Below are 24,015 nucleotides of genomic sequence, written 5' to 3'. Positions count from 1 at the left end.
TTCACCGTGTTAGCCAGGATGGTCTCGATCTCCTGACCTCATGATCCGTCCGCCTCAGCCTCCCAGAGTGCTCAGATTATAGGCGTGAGCCACCGCACCCAGCCCTGAATTGCTTTTTTCCATGTAACATCCTTGTATTTTTCCATATTAGGGCTGTCAAAAAACAAAATTTCAATAAATTGAGTTTGAAAGATCTAATTGCCTTTTATTAATGATTTATGAACTATGCAGTCTACAAAATAGAAAAGAGCTCCAATGAGCTGGACAGGGGAAGTCAGCTTTAGAAAAAGGCTGAAGAAAGTGGAAACAAAGAACAGAAAGCAGATTGGTTATTTCCAACTTGCTTTCCTCGTAGGGGCATAAGCAAAATTTTGTTTTAATGGGATTTGACTATCATCTCTCTCCAGATTTCTCAGAAGCTCAGCTCTTACAAGTAAACAACTTAGGTTTCAGGTTGGTGAAGTGGAGCCTTAGCATGAATGATTCCATTTTGGGCCTGCTGTCTTGTCTTGTCTTCTTTTCTTTTCTTATTTATTTAGAGACAGGGTCTCTCTGTTGCCCAGGCTGTAGTGCAGTGGCGCCATCTTGGCTCATTGCAGCCTCCGCCTCCTGGGTTCAAGTGATTCTCCTGCCTCTGCCAGCCGAGTAGCTGAGATTACAGGCATGCACCACCACACCTGGCTAATTTTTGTATTTTTAGTAGAGACTGCGTTTCACCATGTTGGCCAGGCTGGTCTCAAACTTCTAAACTCAAGTGATCTGCCTGCCTCAGCCTCCCAAAGTGCTGGGATTACAGACATGAGCCACCATGCTTGGCCTGCTGTCTTTTCTTTAACAAGATATAAATGTTTTGTTTTGTTTTGTTTTGTTTTGTTTGAGATAGAGTCTCGCTCTGTCACCCAGGCTGGAGTGCAGTAGCACGATCTTGGCTCACTGCAACCGCTGCCTCCCGGGTTCAAGTGATTCTTCTGCCTCAGCCTCCGGAGTAGCTGGGACTAAAGGCATGCGCCACCACACCTGGCTAATTTTTGTATTTTTAGTAGAGATGGGCTTTCACCATACTGGCCAGGCTGGTCTCGATCTCCTGATCTTGTGATCCACCCTCCTTGGCCCCGCAAAGTGCTGGGATTACAGGTGTGAGCCACCGCGCCCGGTCATAAATGTATTTTGTATGGAAAATTTTTGTTAAAGTCTGCATAGTATTTCACTGGATATACCATAAGATGGCTAACTATTTTTATAATTCAAATTATTCCTAGTGTTTTAGTAAAAACAATGCTGTAATGAACATCACTCTTCTTCACTAATCCTTGAACACGCCAAGCATACTCACATCTCAGAGTCCATTCTCTGATTAGAATCCTCATTCTCCCGCCAGGCACGGTGCCTCAAGCCTGTAATCCCAGCACTTTGGGAGGCCGAGGTGGGTGAATCACCTGAGGTCAGGAGTTTGAGACCAGCCTGACCAATATGGTGAAACCCCGTCTCTACTAAAAATACAAAAATTACCTGGGCATGGTGGTGCACACCTGTTGTCCCAGCTACTCAGGAGGCTGAGGCAGGAGAATTGCTTGAACCCAGGAGGTGGATGTTGCGGTGAGCCGAGATTGTGCAACTGCACTCCAGCCTGGGTGGCGGAGCAATACTCCGTCCGCCCCCCTACCCCCCCCAAAAAAAAAAAGGCAACCTCTTTCTCCCTGATAGACTTGTCTCACTAACTTGCTGCTTTCAATTTCATTTTTCTCATATGTTTCTAAAATTACAGCTCCCCAATGTTTCCTTCCTTGCTATCTATACTATCACTGTCTGATACATTGTTTATTTTGTTAGCTTGTTTATTATTACTCCCCATTGCTTCCTGTACAATGAAAGGTCCATGAAGGCATGAACAATATCTGGCATCTAGCAGGTGTTCCATACGTTTTAAATGAACATGTGTATTGAGCAACAATAGTATATATTAGGATCCAGTGGAAAACATTTCAGAGTTTTTATTCAAAAATACATTCCCAATTTTATTGTTTATCTGGGGTATGGATGGCAGATAAAAGGTGTTTTTTTTTTTTTCTTAATAAAGCTATTTCAGAATTTCAAAAACAATCCCATAGGATGCCTTAAAAGTCTAAATTTTGATATTGCTATAGGCATTGTGGTATAATGGAAAAAAACACTAGACTTGGGACTTACTAAGTCTTGAGTTCTGGTCTAGTTCTGCTACTCACCCTGGTGTTTGACCTTGTATGAGTCATTTATTTGCTTTGTATCTACTTTTCATCTAAAAATTGCTGAGCAAACTACATTCTGATGGTCTCTTTTATCTCTTGACATTTTGATTTGAGAAGCTAAGTATAATACATTTTGGTATTGTTTTAAAATTATTAGTTATCAATTACCCAGAGTTGTTTATTTTTTTAAAAAAGCAAGTTTTAATGTCACATTAGTTAAGTTGGTACATCCTTCAACATCTTCCTTTTACTTCTTTCATGTAGCTATCAGATATTGTGAAAAATGTCAGCTGATTAAACCTGATCGGGCACATCACTGCTCAGCATGTGACTCGTAAGTGTTACTCACACATATGCTTACTATCTAGCACTGGAAATCAGTGATGGGAGAGTGCAAGGGGAAGGAACATTTTATATGCTTTACACTTGACAACAACACTTCATCCTCTCCCATTATTTGCTGTGCATACAGGTGAGACAAAAAATTGCTAAAAGCTGGAATATACTCACAAGTTATCTTTGATAACAGTTCCTATACCAGTGAATAGAATTTTCTCGAACTTTATGCTATCTGTGCTTGTGCTTAATATAAGTCCTTGTGCACATGCAAGGAGATAATATGTTGAGGGAAAGATCACTAGTTTGGGAATCTCATCTAATCCGTGACTTTTAGTAACACAGTTACTTAACTTTCTAAGTATTAGATTACTCATTTTGTTATATTATTTAAGATGATCTGTGGTCTAACTTCATATAAATATAGAACACATATTCTAGTAGGGAGGCAAATGTGGGGTTTGGTTTTTTTTTTTCCTTATTACAAAAAAACAGTAGTGCTTATGCATGGGGTAACATTTTATAGACTATGTGGAAAAATAACCATCTCCGAGCCCATCAATGTTAATATTTTGGCTTATTTCCTTCTAAACTTTTGTTTTTATGACCTGCATGTGTTTAAAATAACATATGGGCCATCTGTATTGCATTTTATCTCCTTCAGCTAATTTGTTAGCTGGATCTATCTTACGTACCAAGTACTGTGCACAAGATCTGAATTTTGTTTTTTTCAGAATAGGGTCTCACTATGTCAGTCAGGCTGGTCTTAAACTCCTGACCTCAAATGATCCTACCATCTCCACCTTCCAAAGTGCTGGAATTAATTACACACATGAGCCACCGTGCCCAGCCCAGATCTAAGTATTACAGTATCATTTGATGTGGTCTAAGGCAGCTGAATATGTTCAGCTGAATTCCCAGTATAAAAACCATGACTTTTTACCTATGAACATTTTTGTGGAAGCATCAGAAATTATCTCTAACCTGGTTTCTGGGTTGATTCTCTTAAGATGTAGTTGTAAAGAGAAAATTTTAAGTCAAGTAAAAGAAAGTTATGAGAAGTTAGAATTAGAAGAATTTTTCTGCATGGATTTTCTTATGCTTGTTTGTTTCCTAGATGTATTCTTAAGATGGATCATCACTGTCCTTGGTATGTATAAAAAAACAGAAGAAATTGCATTGGTGGTGGGAAAGAGAATTTAGAGTAACTTCAGTGTTCCTAAATTTTGAAGGCCAGCTTACTCATAGATATTAAGATTGATCTCTTTACGTATATGCATATATTTGTATGTACACAATTATATTAAATGGTTTCTATTAAAAATATCTGCTGACATTAACCCAAATAACAATGTATTAAGAATTAACATTAAAATTCCACATTCTTATAGAATTTATTAAATACATACCTTCACAATTAAGACACCACTCTCAACTTCCCAGATGACCCGTTTCTAGGTAATAATGATTAAGTTTTCTGATTTGTCTTTTTTTGTGTTTCTTTGTTTTATTTTATTTTATTTTTGAAACAGGGTCTCTGGTTGCCCAGGCTGGAGTACAGTGGCATGATCTTGGCTCACTGCAGCCTCGACCTTCTGGGCTCAGGTGATTCTTCCACCTCAGTCTCTCAAGCAGCTGGGACTGCAAGCATGCACCACCACGCCTGGCTAATTTATTGTATTTTTAATAGAGGTGGGGTTTCGCCATGTTGCCCAGGCTGGTCTTAAATTCCTGGACTCAAGTAATCCCCCTGCCTTGGCCTCCCAAAGTGCTAGGATTACAGGCATGAGCCACTGCACTCGGCCCAATTAATTTTTTTAAAATTATTACTTTTTAATTGTTTTAAAAACATCTAAGAGGTCAGGAGTTCAAGACCAGTCTGGGCAACATGGTGAAACCCCATCTCTATTAAAAATACAAAAATTAGCTGGATGTTGTGGTGGGCACCTGTAAGTGCCAGCTACTTGGGAGGCTGAGGCAGGAGAATCGCTTGAACCTGGGAGGCAGAGGTTGCAGTGAGCCGAGATCACGCCACTGCACTCCAACCTGGGCAACAGAGCGAAACTCCCATAAGGTGTACCATCTTAACCATTTCTTAGGGTACAGTTCAGTAGTGTTAAGTATGTTTAAATTATTGTGCAATTAATCTCCAGAACTTTTTCATCCTGCAAAACTGAAATTTTGTTCTCATTAAAGAACTCCCCTTCCCCACACCACACTAGCCCCTGGCAACCTCCATCCTACTTTCTATTTCTGTGAATTTGATTTGTCTTACTTTTATAATGTGGCTTTCTTTATTTTTCCAGGGTGAATAACTGTGTGGGATTTTCTAATTACAAATTCTTCCTGCTGTTTTTATTGTATTCCCTATTATATTGCCTTTTCGTGGCTGCAACAGTTTTAGAGTACTTCATAAAATTTTGGACGGTAAGTCTTTTTTTCTATCTTGAAACATGTATTTGAGACTTTAAGATACTATCTTTCTAATAAATTACTTCATTTTTTGTGACAAGTAGATATACTTTAATTTTACAAGTTAGAGTTTTATAAATGACTCAGAGGACAGATAGAGCTACAATTTACTTTCATATACACATGTTTATTTGTAAATAAATGTATATTAAGCAGGATATAGTGAGCCTTTTTTAGTGATCCAAATTATTTTCACCCACATTCTAACAAAAACATATTCATTTTAGGGAGGTAAATTGCTTTTCTTTGAGTCAGTGAGACTTACTGCAATTTTTATAGTAATAAAATCTATAAAGACATTAAGCAGTTTAGTGGTTGCCTCAGCCCCAGGCAGCCACTAAACTGCTTCCTGTCTTTACAGATTTTACAGCATTTCTTAAAATGGCAAATGAATGAAAAAAATTAAATGTCTTTTCAGCTGAGGTTTCCTTAAACTATGATACATCTATACAAAGGAATGCAATGCAGCTTAAGAAAGAATAAGGAAGCTCTTTATAACAAATGATGTGAAGTGATCTTTGAGATCTATTATTAACGTGAAAAAAACAAGGCATGGAAGAATGCATATACTATGCTGCCATTTCTACAGCAAAATAACGTGTATATATTTATATATGTCTTATCTGAAAGAATGCAGTAAAAATTTCTTAACAGTGGTTGCCTCTGGGGAGGGCACTTAGAAGGGAGACATGCTTTTTACAGTTATCCTTTGGATTTTGTGTAACGTGGACAAATAGTAATGTATTCAAAACAGATAAATATAGCTTAAAAATTTTTTTAGTGTGGAAGTATATCTTTTTTGGGGAAAAACTACCAAAAACATTGAAAGTAACTGCCTCTTGGAAGTGGGAGAACTGCTGTTTTTCATTAATAGCTTTTTAGCATTATTTTAATTTTCTCTGTGCATGTACCATTTTTAAAAAATTTAGAAATTATTTTATTGTTTTATTTTTTATTTTTATTTTATTTTATTTTATTTTTATTTGAGATGGAGTCTTGCTCGGTCACCCAGGCTGGAGTGCAGTGGCGTGATCTCATCTTACTATAACCTTTGCCTTCCGGGTTCAAGCGATTCTCCTGCCTCAGCCTCCCCAGTAGCTGGGATTACAGGTGCCCTGCCACAATGCCCAACTAATTTTTGTATTTTAAGAGAGAGAGGATTTCACCATTTTGGCCAGGCTGGTCTCGAGCTCCTGACTTCAAGTGATTTGCCCGCCTCAGCCATCCAAAGTGCTGGGATTTCAAATGTGAGCCACTGTGCCTGGCCGAAATAATTTCAAAATAAATGAAAATTTTCTCCTTCATTTGAACTCTTCTCTTTAAGTTTCAATATTCATTCCTTTTTCTTTCCCCTTCAGCCCTTTAAATATAGGTTCAGTCCTGGGCTGTCTCACTCTCGGTTCTTTCTACTGTTTTCTGGGTGATTGCATGTACTCCGTGGCATTCACAGTTGCTGTTCCTAGCCCTAGCGCTCACATGGGCTGAGCCCAGTCCCGTTTCCAGTTGCTATTTATTGAACCAGCAGACATGAGGAAGACACCATAAAAATCAGCACTTCTCAAACCACCCTCATTTTCTTTTCACTGTTCTTTCTATGTTTATCTGATTGGGAACAAAATATTTACAAATCTATCAGTTTCCAAGCTAGAAAAATTAATAGCGTCTTGTAATTATTGTTATTCCCTTATGAAACTGAGGTATAGAATCAGGGTGGTATACTAGGGAAAAAAAATGAGCTTTCTTTACATGTAAATGCCATGTATGTATTTATTTGCCAGAATCTAAGCTCCACGGGAGCACAAATATTTATTTTTTTTGTTTATTTATGTTTCTTCATCACCCAGTAGTTGTTCAGTAAATATTTGCTGAGTGAATAGCCAGAATCAAGATACTTAAACTTTAGACTCTTTGTTCTTTCATTTTTAAAATGGAGGTAATAACTTACAGGATTTATATAAAGATTTAAATAAAGAGTGTAAATACATGGAAAGCAGTCAGTAGATGTTTATTTTGTTCTTTCCAACTCTGTGCCTCAAATCATTCCTATTCCTAATATCACAGGCATGGTTTAGACCCTCCATCTCCTAGTTTCCTGTCTTTATTCTCTCCTTTCTTAAGTACAATCCCTGCCAATTTATGAGCAGAGAAAATTTTTTTTTTTTTTTGTCTTTTCTTAAGAGGATACGCTTGCTAGTCACTGACATGTCTTTTTTGTGAAATTTCTATTGTGTTCTCTGCCCATTTCTAGTACGTTTTTACATTTATACATGAAGGAGTTTGTCTTATGTTAAAGATACTCATCTTTTTTGTTGTCGTTTTGTTTTTTGAGATAGGGTCCCACTCTGTCTCCCAGGCTGGAGTGCAGTGGTGCAATCATGGCTCACTGCAGTTTCAGTCTCCCAGGCTCAAGCAATCCTCCTGCCTCAAGCCCCCAAGTAGCTGGGACCATGGGCGGGCACCACCATGCCTGGCTAATTTTTATATTTTTTGTAGAGACGGGGTTTCACCACGTGGCCCAGGCTGGTCTATAAGTCCTGATCTCAAACAGTCCTCCCACCTCAACCTCCCAAAGTGCTGGGATTACAGGTGTGACCCGCTGAGCCTAGCCACTAATCTTTATTCTTGACCTTGAGTTAGATGAGGATTTCTTTTTTTTTTTTTTTGAGATGGAGTTTTGCTCTTGTCACCCAGGCTAGAGTGTGATGGCACAGTCTTGGCTCGCTGCAACCTCTGCTTCCTGGGTTCAAGTGATTCTCTAGCAGAGACAGAGTTTTACCATGTTGGCCAGGCTAGTCTTGAACTCCTGACCTCAGGTGATCTGTCCGCCTCGGTCTCCCAAAATGCTGGGATTACAGGCACGAGCCACCGCGCCCAGCCCAAATGAGGATTTCTTACGTTGAACATAGCAATCACCATAAAAGAAAAGATCAATAAATTGGGCTTCATTAAAATAAAGAACTTTTTATAAAAAGGTGACTTTTGGAGTGAAAAAGCAAGCTACTGACTGGGAGAAGATATTTACAATGCATGTAATCTCACAAAGGACTCCTATCCAGAATATGTGAGACACTCCTAAAAGATAATTCTTTTTCTGTCATGGGCTGCAAATGCTTTTTCCACATTTTCTGGGTTTTTTTTGTTTGTTTGTTTGTTTTGAGGCAGAGTCTCACTCTGTCACCCAGGCTGGAGTTCAGTGGCACAATCTTAGCTCACTACAACCTTCACCTCCCTGATTCAAGCGATTTTGCTGCCTTCACCTCCTGAGTAGCCGGGATCACTATGCCCGGCTAATTTTTGTATTTTTAGTAGAGACAGGGTTTCGCCATGTTGGCCAGGTTGGTCTTGAACTCCTGACCTCAGGTGATCCACCCACCTTGACCTCCTAAGGTACTGGGATAATAGGTGTGAGCCACCACGACTGGCCCACGTTTTCTGTTTATGTCTTACATTCCTGCTTTCTTTTGTTTTTGTCACATCAAAGTTTTACATTTTTAAAGCAGTTCTTTTTATATATGATACCTGTCTGTTGTCTATTCCATATACATTTATACAGATATTGTCCTATTTTTTCCTCTGGCACTTTTGTTGTTTTTGTTTTTACCTTTAAATCTCTGAATTTGGAGGAGGGATTATTGTGGTTAAAAAGTACTTTTACATCTACTCTTTCTAAAAAGCTTGTGAAGGTGTTTTACAATGTAGGTTTTGTTATTATTCAGGTATGGTGAGGCCAATAGATCAGGAGGCAATTGCCACTGAAAAGAGAGTTTGTTACAGCGCCAAGAGAAAGGGGCCCCAGGATAGGAGGCACCATGTGGGATCCAGAGCCTTTGTTGTGGTTCCTGTGGGGAAGGCAGGGTAAGCAGATTTTGGATTGGCTGGCTCCAGGAATTGCAGAGGACTCAGGTGTCGGGGCTATCTCGAGTTGTCTTATACCTGGTCCTGGGACAATGAAGGCAGAGGACTGCTGCCTTCTGGAGTATAAAAGGCAGAAGAGGTGGTTCTCAGTGTGGGATCTGGAATGTTTAGTTTGTGTATGAAAGATGTGCTCCTGGGTGAGTGGTTTGCTGTCTCTTAAGAACTGGCTAGCCCGGGGAGGGGCAGTTTCTCCCCAGTTAGTGAGGCTCCAGATGCCAGAGCATCAGGAATATAGAAAATAAGAAAATAGGGTTGGGTGTGGTGGCTTATGCCTGTAATCCCAGCACTTTGGGAGGCTAAAGTGGGCGGATCTCGAGGTCAGGAGATTGAGACCATCCTGGCCAACAATGGTGAAACCCCATCTCTACTAAAAATATGAAATGAGCCGGGCATGGTGGCACGTACCTGTAGTCCCAGCTACTCGGGAGGCTGAGGCAGGAGAATTGCTTGAACCAAGGAGGTGGAGGTTGCAGTGAGCCAAGATCACAGATCACGCCACTGCACTCCAGCCTGGCAACAGAGCAAGACTCTGTCTCAAAATAAAAGAAAAGAAGAAAATATGGTTGATATAGAAGGGTGCCATTATTATTTCAGTTTTCAGAGTTGGAAGCAAATTGGAGAAATTATGCAACTACCTAAGGTCACATACTTAATAACATAGGAATAATTTAGGCCGGGCACGGTGGCTCACGCCGGTAAATCCAGCACTTTGGGAGGCCGAGGCGGGCGGATTATGAGGTCAGGAGACCGAGTACCATCCTGGCTAACACGGTGAAGCCCCATCTCTACTAAAAATATAAAAAATTAGCCAGGCGTGGTGGCAGGCGCCTGTAGTCCCAGTTACTCTGGAGGCTGAGGCAGGAGAATGGCGTAAACCCGGGAGGCGGAGCTTGCAGTGAGCTGAGATTGCGCCACTGCACTCCAGCCTGGGCGACAGATGGAGACTGAGTCTCAAAAGAACAACAACAACAAAAATAATAATAAAAGGAAGAATTTAAACTAAAATCTGGCTATTCCAGCATCCAGCTACTTTCCACTATAGCTTGCTACTCATAGTTGGGAAGAATATAATTAAAGCCATGAGTCATCAAGCACAATTCTATTTGTAGGAGATACCTACTACATTTTAGAAGGATTTAAACATCATTAGATGTTTAAAGTTTGGGTACTTAAAACCAGGGGATGCTAGCACTTACAATGCCTGTGCACGTATTAGAAGAGAACACCCCTGCCTGTATGGTGTCAGCCTCGTGAATTTTGGCTTTTGATTTCCCCCTCAGCTGGGCACCTTTGTTCAGTTCACAACATACTAACCATACCCCTTATTTAAACAGATTCAGTGCCAGATACATGAAACCTAAATTACTTAATTTCACGTTTCTCCATCAGAAAATTCAGCAATGTTTGTCTGCAATGATTTATTAAAGAACGAATAACTTTTTTGGATTCTGAGTAAAAAAATACTAGTAAACGTAAATCTACCTTTTTCTTCATTCATTCAGGAAATATGTATTTAGTACCTACTATATGGCAGGTAGTACTCTAGAGACTTGTAGTATATCTCTGAAAAAATGGGCAGAGTTCTGTCCTTGCAGAGCTGCTTTTGAGAAGGAGGGGACAAGTAATAAACAATGAGCAGGGTGAGAGATGTAAGTATTGGGCGGTGGCGTGATAGGGCAGATGTCAGTATTGAATAGCACAGTCAGGGGAGACCTCATTTAGAAGGGAATTGATGGATATCTGAGATAAGAGCATTCAGGCCCAGAGAACATGGTACGTGTCCTTGCCATGTTTCAGTAACACAAGAAGGCTACTGTGGCTGGGGTAGAATGAGCGGAAAGGAGACTGAAAGGAATGGACCAAGAGGGGGCCAAAATGACAGAGGGCCTTGGAGAGTGTTGAAATGACTGTGGCTTTTACTAGCAGCCCGGTGGGGACATGATCTGACTTGTGCAAGGCTCACCCTGATTGCTGAGCTGAGAATAGATGGGATAGGACGCGTGCCAATACACAGGCTCACATGGTAGAGGCTGTTGCAGCATCCCGGCCGGAATAAGGTAGAAGCAGTGAAGGTGGTATGAAGTCATCAGATCTAGTTTTTGGAAACTACTAGTCAGAAGTTAGTTTGTTTTCAATATTGGCTAAAAACATTTTATTTTATTCTTCCCCAGACACAAATCTTTGTTGTGAAACCTCACTGGAAAAGTGTATATTTAAAGGATACTTGAAACGTGTCTGCAGGCGCAGCACAGGTGACTCATGCCTGTAGTCCAGCCCTTTGGGAGGCCAAGGCGGGAGGATCACTTAAGGCCAGGAGTTCAAGACTAGCCCTAGCTCTGGTGCCTTAGTGAGACTTTGTATCTTTTTTTTTTCTGTGACTCGCTGTGTCACCCAGGCTGGAGTGCAGCAGTGCGATCTCAGCTCACTGCAACCTCCACCTCCAGGGTTAAGTGATTCTCCTGCCTCAGCCTCCCAGGTAGCTGGGATTACAGGCGTGCACCACCATGCCCGGCTAATTTTTGCGTTTTTAGTGGAGATGGGGTTTCACTATGTTGGCCAGGCTCTTGACCTCAGGTGGTCTGCCCACCTCGGCCTCCCAAAGTACTGGGATTACAGGTGTGAGCCTCCGCGCCCAGCCAAGACCTTGTGTCTTTTTTTTTTTTTTTAAAAAAAAAGGAAATGTGCTCGAAGAGCTACATGTTCTTGTCTATTTTCTCTTTTGTATTTCTTGAGAAAATGTTGTAGACGGCCATTAGAAAGCAACATCTTAGTGTTCCTTCGACAGGATTTATAAAACTAGTGTTTAGGATAATTTTGCATAAAAGTTGGTTTCTTAATGTATTGTCTCTATTTGCACAAGCTTTGCCACAGGAAATCTACAGAGAGTTGTCCGAAGGTAAAATACATCATTACCACGACATTCTCATGATATCTTTTGTGACATTTATAGTGAATATGTTTAACAAAAATTCACTTCACAAGATGGTCAGATGGAAGACTCACTTGATATGTTTGAAACGTTTGAAACATATGTTGGTTACTCTGGAAGAAAAGAGAAAAAGATCAATGTCAAAATAACCTAATGCTAATAGCCTCCTTTTAGTCTGTAATACTTTTAAAATCAAGCAGAACAGAACAGCTTCGTGTTCTGGTGGAGTAGGTGCTTTGCCTATATGGTTTATTTTAAGAGCTAACATTTAAAGGCCTCCTCCTCCTATTAAAGATATGAATTTCTTCTAGGCTCTAGTTTGCGTCTGTTAAAATGTATATAGCCATAAGAAGGGATACCAGAGAAGCTGTTTTCATTCATTAATACCTTGTGGTAAATTTATTTATCAAAATGGCTAACTATGCACAAAGGCGCTATAGACATACAGATGAAACAAGTAGGAATTGAAGCAGCTGAAGGCATGGGCGGTCCGAAAATAGAGATTAGAGAAGTTCAAAAATATTTCACAATTAGTTTTTTGTTAGCAGCAAATCTAAATAAAATAGTCAAATATTTTAGTATAGATATGGGGAACTTATATATGTTGGATGTTGGAGAAAGCTTGAATATATACATAAAGTACAAAAGAAAACGTGTTGGGTATAAGAGTTGATCTTTTCACTTTATTATTGAAAGTATTGCTTTTTTTTTTTTTTTTTAATGAGACGGGGTCTCACTGTGTTGCCCAGGATGGCCTAGAACTCCTAGGCTCAGGTGATCCTCCTGTCTCAGTCTCCCCAATAACTGGGATTACAGGTACACACCACCATGCCAAGCTAAAATTAAAAAAAATTTAAGAACAGTATTTTAAATAACTCTTCCTGAACTCCTAGATAGGCAAGTTGCTTTTTGATAATACCAATTCTTTGCTTTTGCAGTTGTTGCATTGGGATATATTAAGTAATTTATTATTTTTCAAATATGGCAAGTATTTTGACATATTCAACGATCTTTAGGCAGAACTAACTTATAAATTATATTTTGGAGGTTGACTCTCCTCAAAATTAACTTCTTTTTTTCCTCCTCAGAATGAACTGACAGATACACGTGCAAAATTCCACGTACTTTTTCTTTTCTTTGTGTCTGCAATGTTCTTCATCAGCGTCCTCTCACTTTTCAGCTACCACTGCTGGCTAGTTGGAAAAAATAGGACAACAATAGGTAAGTAGGTTAAAATAAATTATAATTGCTTAGGACAGTGACCATAAATAAATATGAAATCTAGAGAAGGACAGGGTCAGATGATAGAGAAGTATAAGACAATTCTGAATCCGGAATTGGTGGCATGTGCCTAATAATCCCAGCTACTCAGGAGACAGAGGCGGGAGAAGCCCCTGAGCCCTGGAGGACAGCCGAGACAACATAGGGAGACCCAGTCTCTAAAAAGTAAAAATAATAAAATAATTCTGTAGTAAAATTAATTTTGACTGGATGGGAACAATGGTTTTATAATAAAGTTCATTATTTTGGAGAAGGTTGAGGAAATGAGATTGACTTTTTAACATATTTTCAGTAACGTGTTATGTGGAGAACTATTTTATAAATTTTAATAAAAACTTTCCTGCGTTTATACAGTGTCATTTCAAAAATTAATCTGTGAGAGATCGGGCACAGTGGCTCACACCCGTAATCCCAGCACTTTGGGAGGCCAAGGTGGGTGGATTGCTTGAGTCCAGGAGTTCGAGACCAGCCTGGGTGACGTGGAGAAACCCTGTCTCTACTAATAATACAAAAAAAACTAGCTGCAGTCAGGCAAAATTGCATCGTTGCATTCCAGCCGGGGCAATGAGAGTAAGACCCTGTCTCAAAAAAAATTAATCTATGAGAGATAGACAGTAGATTTACGTGCTTTAAGGAAGTTTGTTCTCAAACAAGAAAACCCTCACATCCTCAATTACAGCTTATCTTTAAGCTAAAACATAACAGTGTATTTCATGTATATTCTTTTTTTTTGAGACAGAGTCTCACTCTGTTGCCCTGGCTAGAGTGCAGTCGTGCCATCACAGCTCACTGCAACCTTGACCTCCTGGACTTAAGCAGTGTTCCCACCTCAGCCTCCCAAGTCGCTGGGTCTACAGGTGTGTGCTACCACACCCGGCTAATTTATTTATTTCTATGGAGATGGGGTCTTGCTATGTTGCCCAGGTTGGTCTCAAACTCCTGGGCTCGAGTGGTCCTCCCACTTAAGCCTCCCAGAATGCTAGGATTACAGATGCAAGTCACCCTGCCCAGCCCATATATATTCTTTACTTTTCCCCCACGGTTAAACACATTTAACTGGCATATGTTCCATGACTGAAGCTAAGGAGTAGTGCTTTTGACATACCTCATTATTTCCATCTTTGTGTCAGTTGTCAGTGAGACTTATGTATTGTATCACTAGTATTAGCATTTATTTCTCTTTTTGTTTGATCATTTTAAAAAATGAACATATAGGGGGAAAAGTAAGGTATTCAAGTAATTGGACAAACATTCCCTAAACAACAGTGGTGGCATTGCTCACTGAACTGTTGACATTAGAAGCCCTGCTATGCTATAATTGAAATATTCATGTATCTGCTAACATACCAAGACACAGAATAAGGATTTTTATGGTAATGTTTTGTAAAAAGTTAAAATCCACCTGCTAGATTAGAGCCATATATCTGCCAGGTAAGTTGGAGGGAAACAGTTTTTAATTATAGAAAGAATAAGGGATTTGGGGTGAGACATGTAGATGCTTTAGTATTGGATCATTTTAATGTTGTGTTACTGAGCTGTCTTGTAAGTTATGGTGGGCTTCCAGTGTGAGGATTTGTTCCTTCTCTTCCAGTTCCATCATGCCTTCATCCCTTTTCCATGTAAACAAAATTTCTTATCCCTATTAACTAATTTTTTTTGGTCATCTTTGTAGAATATTCTGCTATCTCTTTACCTTTAATTGAAAATGACAGAAAGGCAGCCTACAGGCAAAGTGCAGCCCTTAAGTTCTCCCCAACCAATAAGATCTATGTGAGCGATTTCACAAAGAAGACCAGATTTCTTCTGTTCAGAACTGATGAATCTAGTGGTAGCAGGCCCGTTTTCCCACTCGGCATCAGTGAAACAGAGCTAAGCAGGGGTGGACTGCACAAGATAGGGCATGGATTTAGATAGGGTGTGGACACTGGCTTGCCAGTCGTGCCTTTTCTGTTTCCTGCCCAGCCCCCGTAGGTATGTGAGAGGCTGGCATTTCTAGGGAACCTGCTGTTGTCTTAAACAATCTTTTTCAAACTTTTTTTTTTTGCCAGTGGCCACAGTAAGAAATGTAGCATTTCGTATCGTGACTTAGAACTTGCACAAATATTTATAAAATTATATAAATAAAATAAGCAAAAGTTTCACAAAACCTGTTTAATCTCTACTATATGCAGTGTATTCTGATATTTTCTTCTCTAGTTTCTTAAAAGGAAATGCGGGTTGCAAGTCACTCAGTTGATTTTGTGGTCTGTTAAGGTGTTTTAACCCACACTTTGAAAAAACATTGCTTAACACACCACTTTTTTACAGCTTCATCTCCCATAGCCCTGGTCTTTAGCTAGTTCTCCACTGCTACATTCAGATGCTTGTTCTTGGATCTTTTGAGGGTATCTTATTCTGCTGCATCACCTCTATCTTCTTCATAACCGTCACCTACCCACCTTGAGATCGTTTACCCTCATTTAGTGAGTTCCTGCATTTAAGCTAATTTCATTATCGCAAACAGGCAAGCTAGTCCCTTTGATTCTGAGCTTTTTTATTGCTTAGAACTGAAGAGCCTCTGAAAATGAAATTTTAAACTTGAATATGTTATTCTCTGTTTATTGTATTCTAATATACTTCCTGAGTCTTCTATTCTCCAACAGTTTTCTCCTAAGTTTTTCTTTCCCTTCTGGTTTTATTTCTCACCCATGTCCATTCTAGATCCTATGATAAATGACTTTAACAGCTCTTGACAAAAACAGCTCCTTACATCTTTGGTGCCTAGACTTTCTCCCATTATTCCTTTGCTAATTCATGGCTCTGGTTACCCAGCCATCCTCTTTATCCCTGTGCGCAGTGGGGCTGTTGAAAGCTGTTGAAGGATGTCTTCCTCCGTAAGGTTTGCTATAGCTACAGATTTAAGACGTTTGAGGACCTTAGCTCTGTTTGGCAGTAATGTCACATGTTTCTGGTCAGGTCCCTCACCTACTACCCAAGACGGTTATTCCAGATTTTCATAATTCTCCCACTCTCCTTACCTATTTTATGAGTCCCTAGTAGAAAAATTAGAAGGAGTCACAAGTAAACTCTCATCTTCACATCTTTATAGCCTCATACAAACATTTCTTCTTTCACACCTATCACTCTCACCTGTCTCTACTTCTGAGGAAGAAAGATGTCTTTTCTGGTATTCAAGGTAGATCTTTACAACTTTTCTAGACTCCTTCCCATCTCTTCTAGGATTCCTTCTTCAGTTTTTAGTTCACTTGTTTATATCAGTAGTCCCTCCCAATACCCTGGGTTCTTATCTTTAGCTTATAAAACACACTGAAGTGCATTCTATTTTTAAATTAAACATTTTTTGTGAAGCCTGTATCTTTCTCCAGACCTCACTCTACTTCACTTAACAACCAAGCTTGAAATAATGGTCTGGTCACCCTCAGCTTGCTCACCTTTCCCTACAAGCACCCCCAAAGCACATATATGCCCCCCATCGAGACAAAATTAGCTTCCTTCACCTTTGTGCTCCCAGTACAACATGGCTATGTTAGCACTTATTACACTGTACTTTTGCTAGACTCTAGGTTCTTCAATAGGAATTTTATCTAATTTATCTTTGAATCCCAAATATCTGGTACGAAGCTATCAGGAACATAGTAGGAAATTCATAAATAATGAGTGAAGTTGCAGGAGTTAGAATATCTTGTAGAAAAAAAAAGCCAAGAGATAGTGGAGCACACAACACTAGATTTTCAGTAATATTTGATAATTATTTTGACATGTTACTTTATAAGGTTGATGAAATATTAAATGTGTTTTTTCCCAAAAGAAGTTTCAGAAATTTATCTTTTAATTGCAACCAATGTATTATTTATTTTAAATTATATTTATAATTTTTGATGTCAAATATATAAGCAAGAAAATTGGTACTTTCCATCCCTTCTATAATTTTTAAACAGATTAATTAGTTTATATATGTATGTATATTTAACAGAATCATTCCGCGCACCCACGTTTTCATACGGACCTGATGGAAATGGTTTCTCTCTTGGATACAGTAAAAATTGGAGGCAAGTCTTTGGTGATGAAAAGAAGTATTGGCTACTTCCAATATTTTCAAGGTAATTTATAAAATGTGGGTCTCAGGGATTATGGCATCTGTGGTGGTCTTTTTCTGGTTAAATGTCTTCAGATTTAGAGAATATAATATATAATGATATTCTTACAGACATTGAGAATGAAAACTCAATTTTTTATACATAAAATATTTTATTTTTCATTTTTTAATTAGATAAGGTTAAGGAGAGTTTATATATTTGAAAGGAAAGTAGAAGAAAAAGATGATTTGCTAAGAAAAGATTTTTTTTTTCAAAATGCAAATGTTGTTTGAAATAAAGAATTATAAAAACGTATAGTTATTAGCCACAACTTCAAAGATCCTATCACAGAAATGAATTACGTATTCTGTTGTGTCCTAAATCAGAGAAGACCAACGATGTATTGCAATTTTACCCCAAATGTAAATGAGAGTGTATTCTTGAGATGATTGATAGTTTCCATTTCTTTCCCATTTCCATCCATTTTAGGCCAGCTCTGTATCAAAGTCATCATAAAGAAGGAAAAAATATTTGAAGATTGAATGACATATTTGTAGGAGTTACGGGTTTTTTTCCCTAGATTAACTCAATTGCCTTTTTTTGGTCTGAAAATGACTTATTTGCTTTCATTTTTTAAAGACATTTTTGCTTGGTATAAAATTCTAGATGTTGGCCAGTCACAGTGGGTCATGCCTGTAATGCCAGCACTTTGGGAGGCTGAGGCAGGTGAATCACTTGGGGCCAGGAGTTCAAGACCAGCCTGGCCAACATGGCGAAACCCGGTCTCTACTAAAAATACAAAAATTAGCTGGGTATGGTGGCACACACCTGTAGTCCCCAGCTACTTGGGAGGCTGAGGCACAAGAATCGCTTGAACCTGGGAGACAGAGGTTGCAGTGAGCTGAGATGGCACCACCACATTGCAGCCTGGGCAACAGAGCAAGACTCTGTCTCAAAAACAAAACAAAACAAAAAATTTTAGATGTTGCTAAATGTTATGTTTCTGGGTTGCATTTTTATAATGAGAAATTGTGATAACTCTTATTTTTGTTAGTCTGTATATAATGTTTTTTCTATGACTACTTTTAAGACTATCACTACTTCATGCAATTTGATTATGATATATTGATCTAGTTTTCTAGTTTCTTGTGCTTGGGTTTAATTGAACTTTTTGGATCTCTGGTTTTAGAGCTTTAATCAAATTTGGAAAATATTGTTAACCATTATTTCTTTTGTCATCTCCTTCCCCTATTACTGTGGGGACTCCAGTTACACGTGTTACCAGTCACTCACAGTCCTCCCACAGCTCACTGGTGCACTTTTCATTTTTTGTCTGTTTTCTGTGTTTCATTTTGTATAGATCCTATTGCTATATCTTCAGGTTCATTGATCTCTTTTGAATACTTTATCCATTCTCATGTATTCAGGATTTTCCCCCTCCCATTGGTTGGAACACAGATTACTTGTTTTGAAGTTATTTTCTGTAAACAGCGAATTATATGTCGATAGGATTTTGTTGTTATTTTTAGTTTTCCTTCCTTTAAAGATGTTCCATTATCTTCTGGTCTGCATTGTTTCTAATGAAAAGTCAGCCTGACTTTAATTTCTTTATTTCATTGTTTGTAAATTACTATCCTTTCCCCTCCTGTAGCTACTTTTAAGATTTTATCTGTATCAGCTGGGCGCGGTGTCTCACGCCTGTAATCCCAGCACTTTGGGAGGCCGAGGCGGGCCGATCACAAGGTCAGGAGATCGAGACCTTCCTGGCTAATAGGGTGAAACCCTGTCTCTACTAAAAATACAAAAAATTAGCCGGGCATAGTGGCAGGTGCCTGTAGTCCCAGCTACTTGGGAGGCTGAGGAAGGAGAATGGTGTGAACCTGGGAGGCGGAGCTTGCAGTGAGCCAAGATTGCGCCACTGCACTCCAACCTGGATGACAGAGAAAAAAAGATTTTATCCTTGTCATTGGTTTTGAGCAGTTTGATGAGTTCCTTGGTGTTTATCCTCCTTGGGGTTCATTAGGCTTCTTGGATCTGTAAGTTTATAGTTTTCATCAGATTTGAATAATTTTCATCAATTATGTCTCTATTTTTTTCTGCCTATTCCCCTCTTCCACCTCCTCCCTGACCAGCTTTTCTGGTCCTCTCATGTACACATATGTTAAATTGCTGGATAGTGACCCACAGGTCATTGCTATTTTGTCCTTCTCTGCCATCTTCTTTTCTCTGTTCGCTTCATTTTGGTTAATTTCTACTGCTAATATCCGTAAGTTCACTGATCTCTTCTATAATGTCTAGCCTGCTGGTAAGCTTTTCCAATGAATCTTTCATGTAAGATTTTAAAAATATTTATCTATCTATCTATCTATCTATCTATTTATTTATTTATTTATTTATTTATTTATTTATTTAGAGACGGTGTCTTGCTCTGTCACCCAGGCTGGAGTGCAGTGGTGCGATCTAGGCTCACTGCAACCTGTGTCCCCTGGGTTCAAGCAATTCTCCTGCCTCAGCCTCCAAAGAAGCTGGGATTACAGGTGCGTGCCACCACACCTGGCTAAGTTTTGTGTTTTTAGTAGAGACAGGGTTTCACCATGTTGGCCAGACTGGTCTCAAACTCCTGACCTCAAGCAATCCACCCACCTCATCCTCCCAAAGTGCTGGTATTATAGGCATGAACCACCGCGCCTGGCCCAGATGTATTTTTCAGCTCTAGAAGTTCAGTTTGGTTTTTTTAATATCTTACATTTATCTTTTCATTATATCTATTTTTCCTTTTAATTCACAGGTACATTGATAATCATTTTTAAAAAGTCTTGTTTGCTAATTTTCACTGAAATTGCTAAGTTTCTGATTTTTTTCTGTTAACTTTTTTTTTTTCTTAGCTGTAGATCACATCTGTGCTACTTTTCATGTCCAGTAATTTTTGATTGGGTGGTGGACATTTTGAATGCTACTTTGCTGCCTGTCTAGATTGGCCTCCCGAAGGGATAGGATTAGAGGCATTACTACTGCGCTTGGCCTGAGGCTTGTTTTAAGCTGTATTACGTTGAGTCCAGAGTAGTACTTTCTCTAGGGCTAGTTTAGCACTCCAATTAATGTGGAGTTTTTGCCAAATCCATGTGTTCAGTGAGATCGCCCCAGTCAAGCTGGGCAAATGTGAATGCTTCCCAGTGCTGTGAATTATTCATCGTTCATTATTCCCAGTTGTTCTTTTCCTGGATTCACAAGTGCAGCTTAGTATTTATCAGAAGACTCAGGCACAGCACCGTGCAGATTTCTGCAGCCATTTCTCTGCATATCTTGCTCTCTCTCAACTCTGTCCCATAGATTTAAGCCACCTCAGCCCCTCTTTTCTTAGAGTCTCACTGTCTCTCAAAGTGAGACAGGCTGAGTGCCCAGGCTGGAGTACAGTGCTGCAATCTTGACTCACTGCAACCTCCGCCTCCCGGGTTCTAGTGATTCTCGTGCCTCAGCCTCACTAGTAGCTGGGATTACAGGCGCATGCCACCACACCCAGCTAGTTTTTGTATTTTTAGTAGAGATGGCATTTCACCATATTGGCCAGGATGGTCTTGAACTCCTGACCTCAAGTGATCCGCCTGCCTTAGCCTCCCAAAGTGCTGGGATTACAGATGTGAGCCGCCGCACCCAGCCCACCTCAGCCTCAAAACTCTCACCTCTGTCATCTCAATTCAGTGAAACTACCTTGTTCTGCTTGTTTCCCACCCCCGTAGTGCCAGGGCCCTGGTTTCCCACCCCCGTAGTGCCAGGGCCCTGGTTTCCCACCCCCGTAGTGCCAGGGCCCTGGTTTCCCACCCCCGTAGTGCCAGGGCCCTGGTTTCCCACCCCCTGTAGTGCCACGGTCCTGGCAGAAAGCTGTGCCTTGCTTGGTTTTGTTTTCTTTTTTTCTGAGACCACAGTTCTCTGCTGCCTATTTTTTAAAAAAATAATTTTGTACTGTTCAGTTTCTGACTATGTACAGTTTACCAGTTATTCCATCTTGGCGAGAAGTAAAAGTCCCTGTAGTATACAATTTTGATGTGTTTAGATAATATGAAAATAAGGCATAAGTGTGCTCTTTTTAGACCGTAAGCTTCTTGAAGGCAGAAAGTTTCTTCTCTTTTGTTCACTATTTCCTATATCCGTAGTAGTTAAAATAGTACCTAGAACATCATAGGCATTCAGTAAATATTTGTTTAATGAATATTGTTGAATAAATATGTGGAACTTACATCATGAATTTCAGTTTGAGCCTGAATGATCTCATAAATGATTACGATAAGCAGGTCAGTTACTCAAATACTTGAATACCTATGCTTGGGGTGCTATGCTAGGCATCAGAATCTTAATAGGCACAGAAGACTTTGTTTCTCAATGTGTGTAAATTATAAAAGAAAAGGGCTTATGTCTGCAATGGCGGTATCAGTCTGTTCTCACACTGCTAGTAAAGACATACCGGACACTGGGTAATTATAAAGGAAAGACGTTTAGTTGACTCACATATGGCTGGGGAGGCCTCACAATCATAGTGGAAGGCAAGGAGAAGCAAAGTCACATTTTATATGGTGGCAGACACAGGAGTATGTGCCAGGGGAACTCCCGTTTATAAAACCATCAGATCTCGTGAGACTTACCCATTTTCACAAGAACAGCACAGGAAAAACCCACCCCCATGATTCAGTTACCTCCCACTGGGTCCCTCCCCTGACACATGGGAATTATGGGAGCTACAATTCAAGATGAGATATGGGTGAGGACACAGCCAAACCATATCAAGGTAATAACACCTAAATTAGAAATCTTAGGAATTACTTCCTTATATGACAAGTTATGATAATTTATGCTGTGTCTCTGAAAAATGGGTGTTAAATTTGACCATTTTGATTTAATTTAGCATTATTTAAATTATTACTCTTTTTCATTATGCAGCTTGGGTGATGGTTGCAGTTTTCCAACTCGCCTTGTGGGGATGGATCCAGAACAAGCTTCTGTTACAAACCAGAATGAGTACGCCAGAAGGTGTGCTTCTTGTCCTTACGCTTTTCCATATTCATCATAAAGCAAACCGTGTACATGTGTTGTGTGTACATCTTATGAGTAAATACAGTAGTGATTTAGTAAACCAGCATAGTTAGGGAAAGAGAAATTTAAATTTTTTAACTGTGGGTTAATAAAGGTATATGTGCTGATAACCATAATTTTTTATTATCTAAACCAGAACACTTAAGAGTAGGAAAGAGAATGCTTATTTATTAATAGTTAAACCAGGATAATCGCATAAAGCTGGAAATGTCTGGGCAAGCTGGGAAGCAACTAAGACCTTTCAAGATTTGATTAGATTGGATTATGTCAGTTATGTTTTTTCAAATAAATTAGTCATTATACTAATCACCATTTTATTGTGATAAACAAATTTTAATATACTATCAAAATAATAAGAATTCAAAAATACAATTTTTTTTTTCATTACTTCATCTTAGAGGAAATTTTCCCATAATATTTGCGTGGCAAGTAAACTTTCATACATTCAGTGTAATAGTTCATTTTAAATGAAATTTTAAAGAAGCTAGAGATACTTCTGTCCAAGTAAAACATTCATAATTTATTCATTACAGAAATAAGTTGTAGGAGAAGAGGAATGATAAGTTCTAAACTAGCATATTAATATTGGAAGAACCCTAAGTCTTAGAATGTAGCTTAAAGCCTTAGACCTTTGAGGTCTAACATTTGTTACGGTTCTGGCCCAGTCACTTAAATTATGAGCCTCAGTTTCCACCTCTATGAAATCGGGATAATGATACTCACCACCGAAGGTTATTTGGAGCGCTGAGATAATGTATATAAGGTGCCTGGCATCGTGTCTGGCCCATAATAGGGAACCAACAAATATTAGTTTCCTTTTCCTCTTCCTTTCCTTCCTCCATTCCCTCCCTCCCTGGATCTTTTAGCTAGAAAAATAAGTCTACGCTAAATCACTGAATCATTTTTTCCCCTTAGATCTAAACTGCAGAGGTAGAAAGCAGAAAACTTGGGAAATGACAGGTAATTGTTTTGTACTGGCCACAGACATAGATCCCCACCTGTCCTTGCACTGCCTATGGCTCCCGATTAACATATTAAGAACAGTTCAGACTGGCCTCTGAAGCTTTTTAGATTTTGACTAATTGTTTTCATTGGCAGCGTTGGAATACAGATTCTTGGGTCTAGAGAGCCATTTAATGGGGGGTTGTGGGCATATTTTTATTTTGAAGGTAGTTTTTTCAGAGTACTAAGATCTCATGAGTTGCCCTCACATATTTAGGAGAAGGAATACTAATTTGCTGCTTATTAATTTATTAAGTATCCACCGCTGAGCATTAAGCTATTTATTAAGTTGTTTGCTCTTCTTTTCAGTAGTGGCTCAAATCAGCCTTTTCCTATCAAACCACTTAGTGAATCAAAAAACCGTTTGTTGGACAGTGAATCTCAGTGGCTGGAGAATGGAGCTGAAGAAGGCATCGTCAAATCAGGTAATAGTTCTCATTTGAAACACTGCTTTGGTTCAAATGAACAGCATGAGATATGATACATGTGGAAAACTCAAAATAATGTAACATTTAAAAAATACTAAAATATGTGAAACTTTTAAATATATGCTGGGCACGGTGGCTCACGCTTAGTAATCCCAGCACTTTGGGAGGCCGAGGCAGGTAGATCACGAGGTTAGGAGAATGAGACCATCCTGGCTAACCCAGTGAAACCCCGTCTCTACTAAAAAAAATACAAAAAATTAGCCGGG

At 39.3% G+C, this 24,015-nt stretch overlaps 1 protein-coding gene across 3 annotated transcripts in view; it reads left to right on the top strand.

Annotated features, from left to right (window-relative positions):
* Positions 1-24,015, top strand: part of ZDHHC20 (zinc finger, DHHC-type containing 20) — a 61,789-nt gene that overhangs the window by 29,668 nt on the left and 8,106 nt on the right. Inside the window, exons 4-11 of one of the 3 annotated variants that reach the window (XR_001005664.1) lie at positions 2,490-2,559; positions 3,679-3,711; positions 4,868-4,988; positions 12,966-13,098; positions 17,132-17,258; positions 22,167-22,256; positions 23,235-23,279; positions 23,631-23,746. Coding sequence is in view for 2 of the 3 variants with exons in the window: in XM_011976536.1 (XP_011831926.1) it covers positions 2,490-2,559; positions 3,679-3,711; positions 4,868-4,988; positions 12,966-13,098; positions 17,132-17,258; positions 22,167-22,256; positions 23,631-23,746 (690 nt within the window). In the remaining variant the exon portion in view is untranslated. The remainder of the gene's footprint in view (positions 1-2,489; positions 2,560-3,678; positions 3,712-4,867; positions 4,989-12,965; positions 13,099-17,131; positions 17,259-22,166; positions 22,257-23,234; positions 23,280-23,630; positions 23,747-24,015) is intronic. The other 2 variants (XM_011976537.1, XM_011976536.1) reach the window with 2 other exon arrangements.

This window comes from Mandrillus leucophaeus, unplaced genomic scaffold, assembly GCF_000951045.1.
Source record: "Mandrillus leucophaeus isolate KB7577 unplaced genomic scaffold, Mleu.le_1.0 Scaffold168, whole genome shotgun sequence".
Lineage (NCBI taxonomy): Eukaryota > Metazoa > Chordata > Mammalia > Primates > Cercopithecidae > Mandrillus > Mandrillus leucophaeus.
The sequence above is the reverse complement of the archived record's forward strand: the minus strand, read 5'-3'. Positions and strand labels throughout refer to the sequence as shown.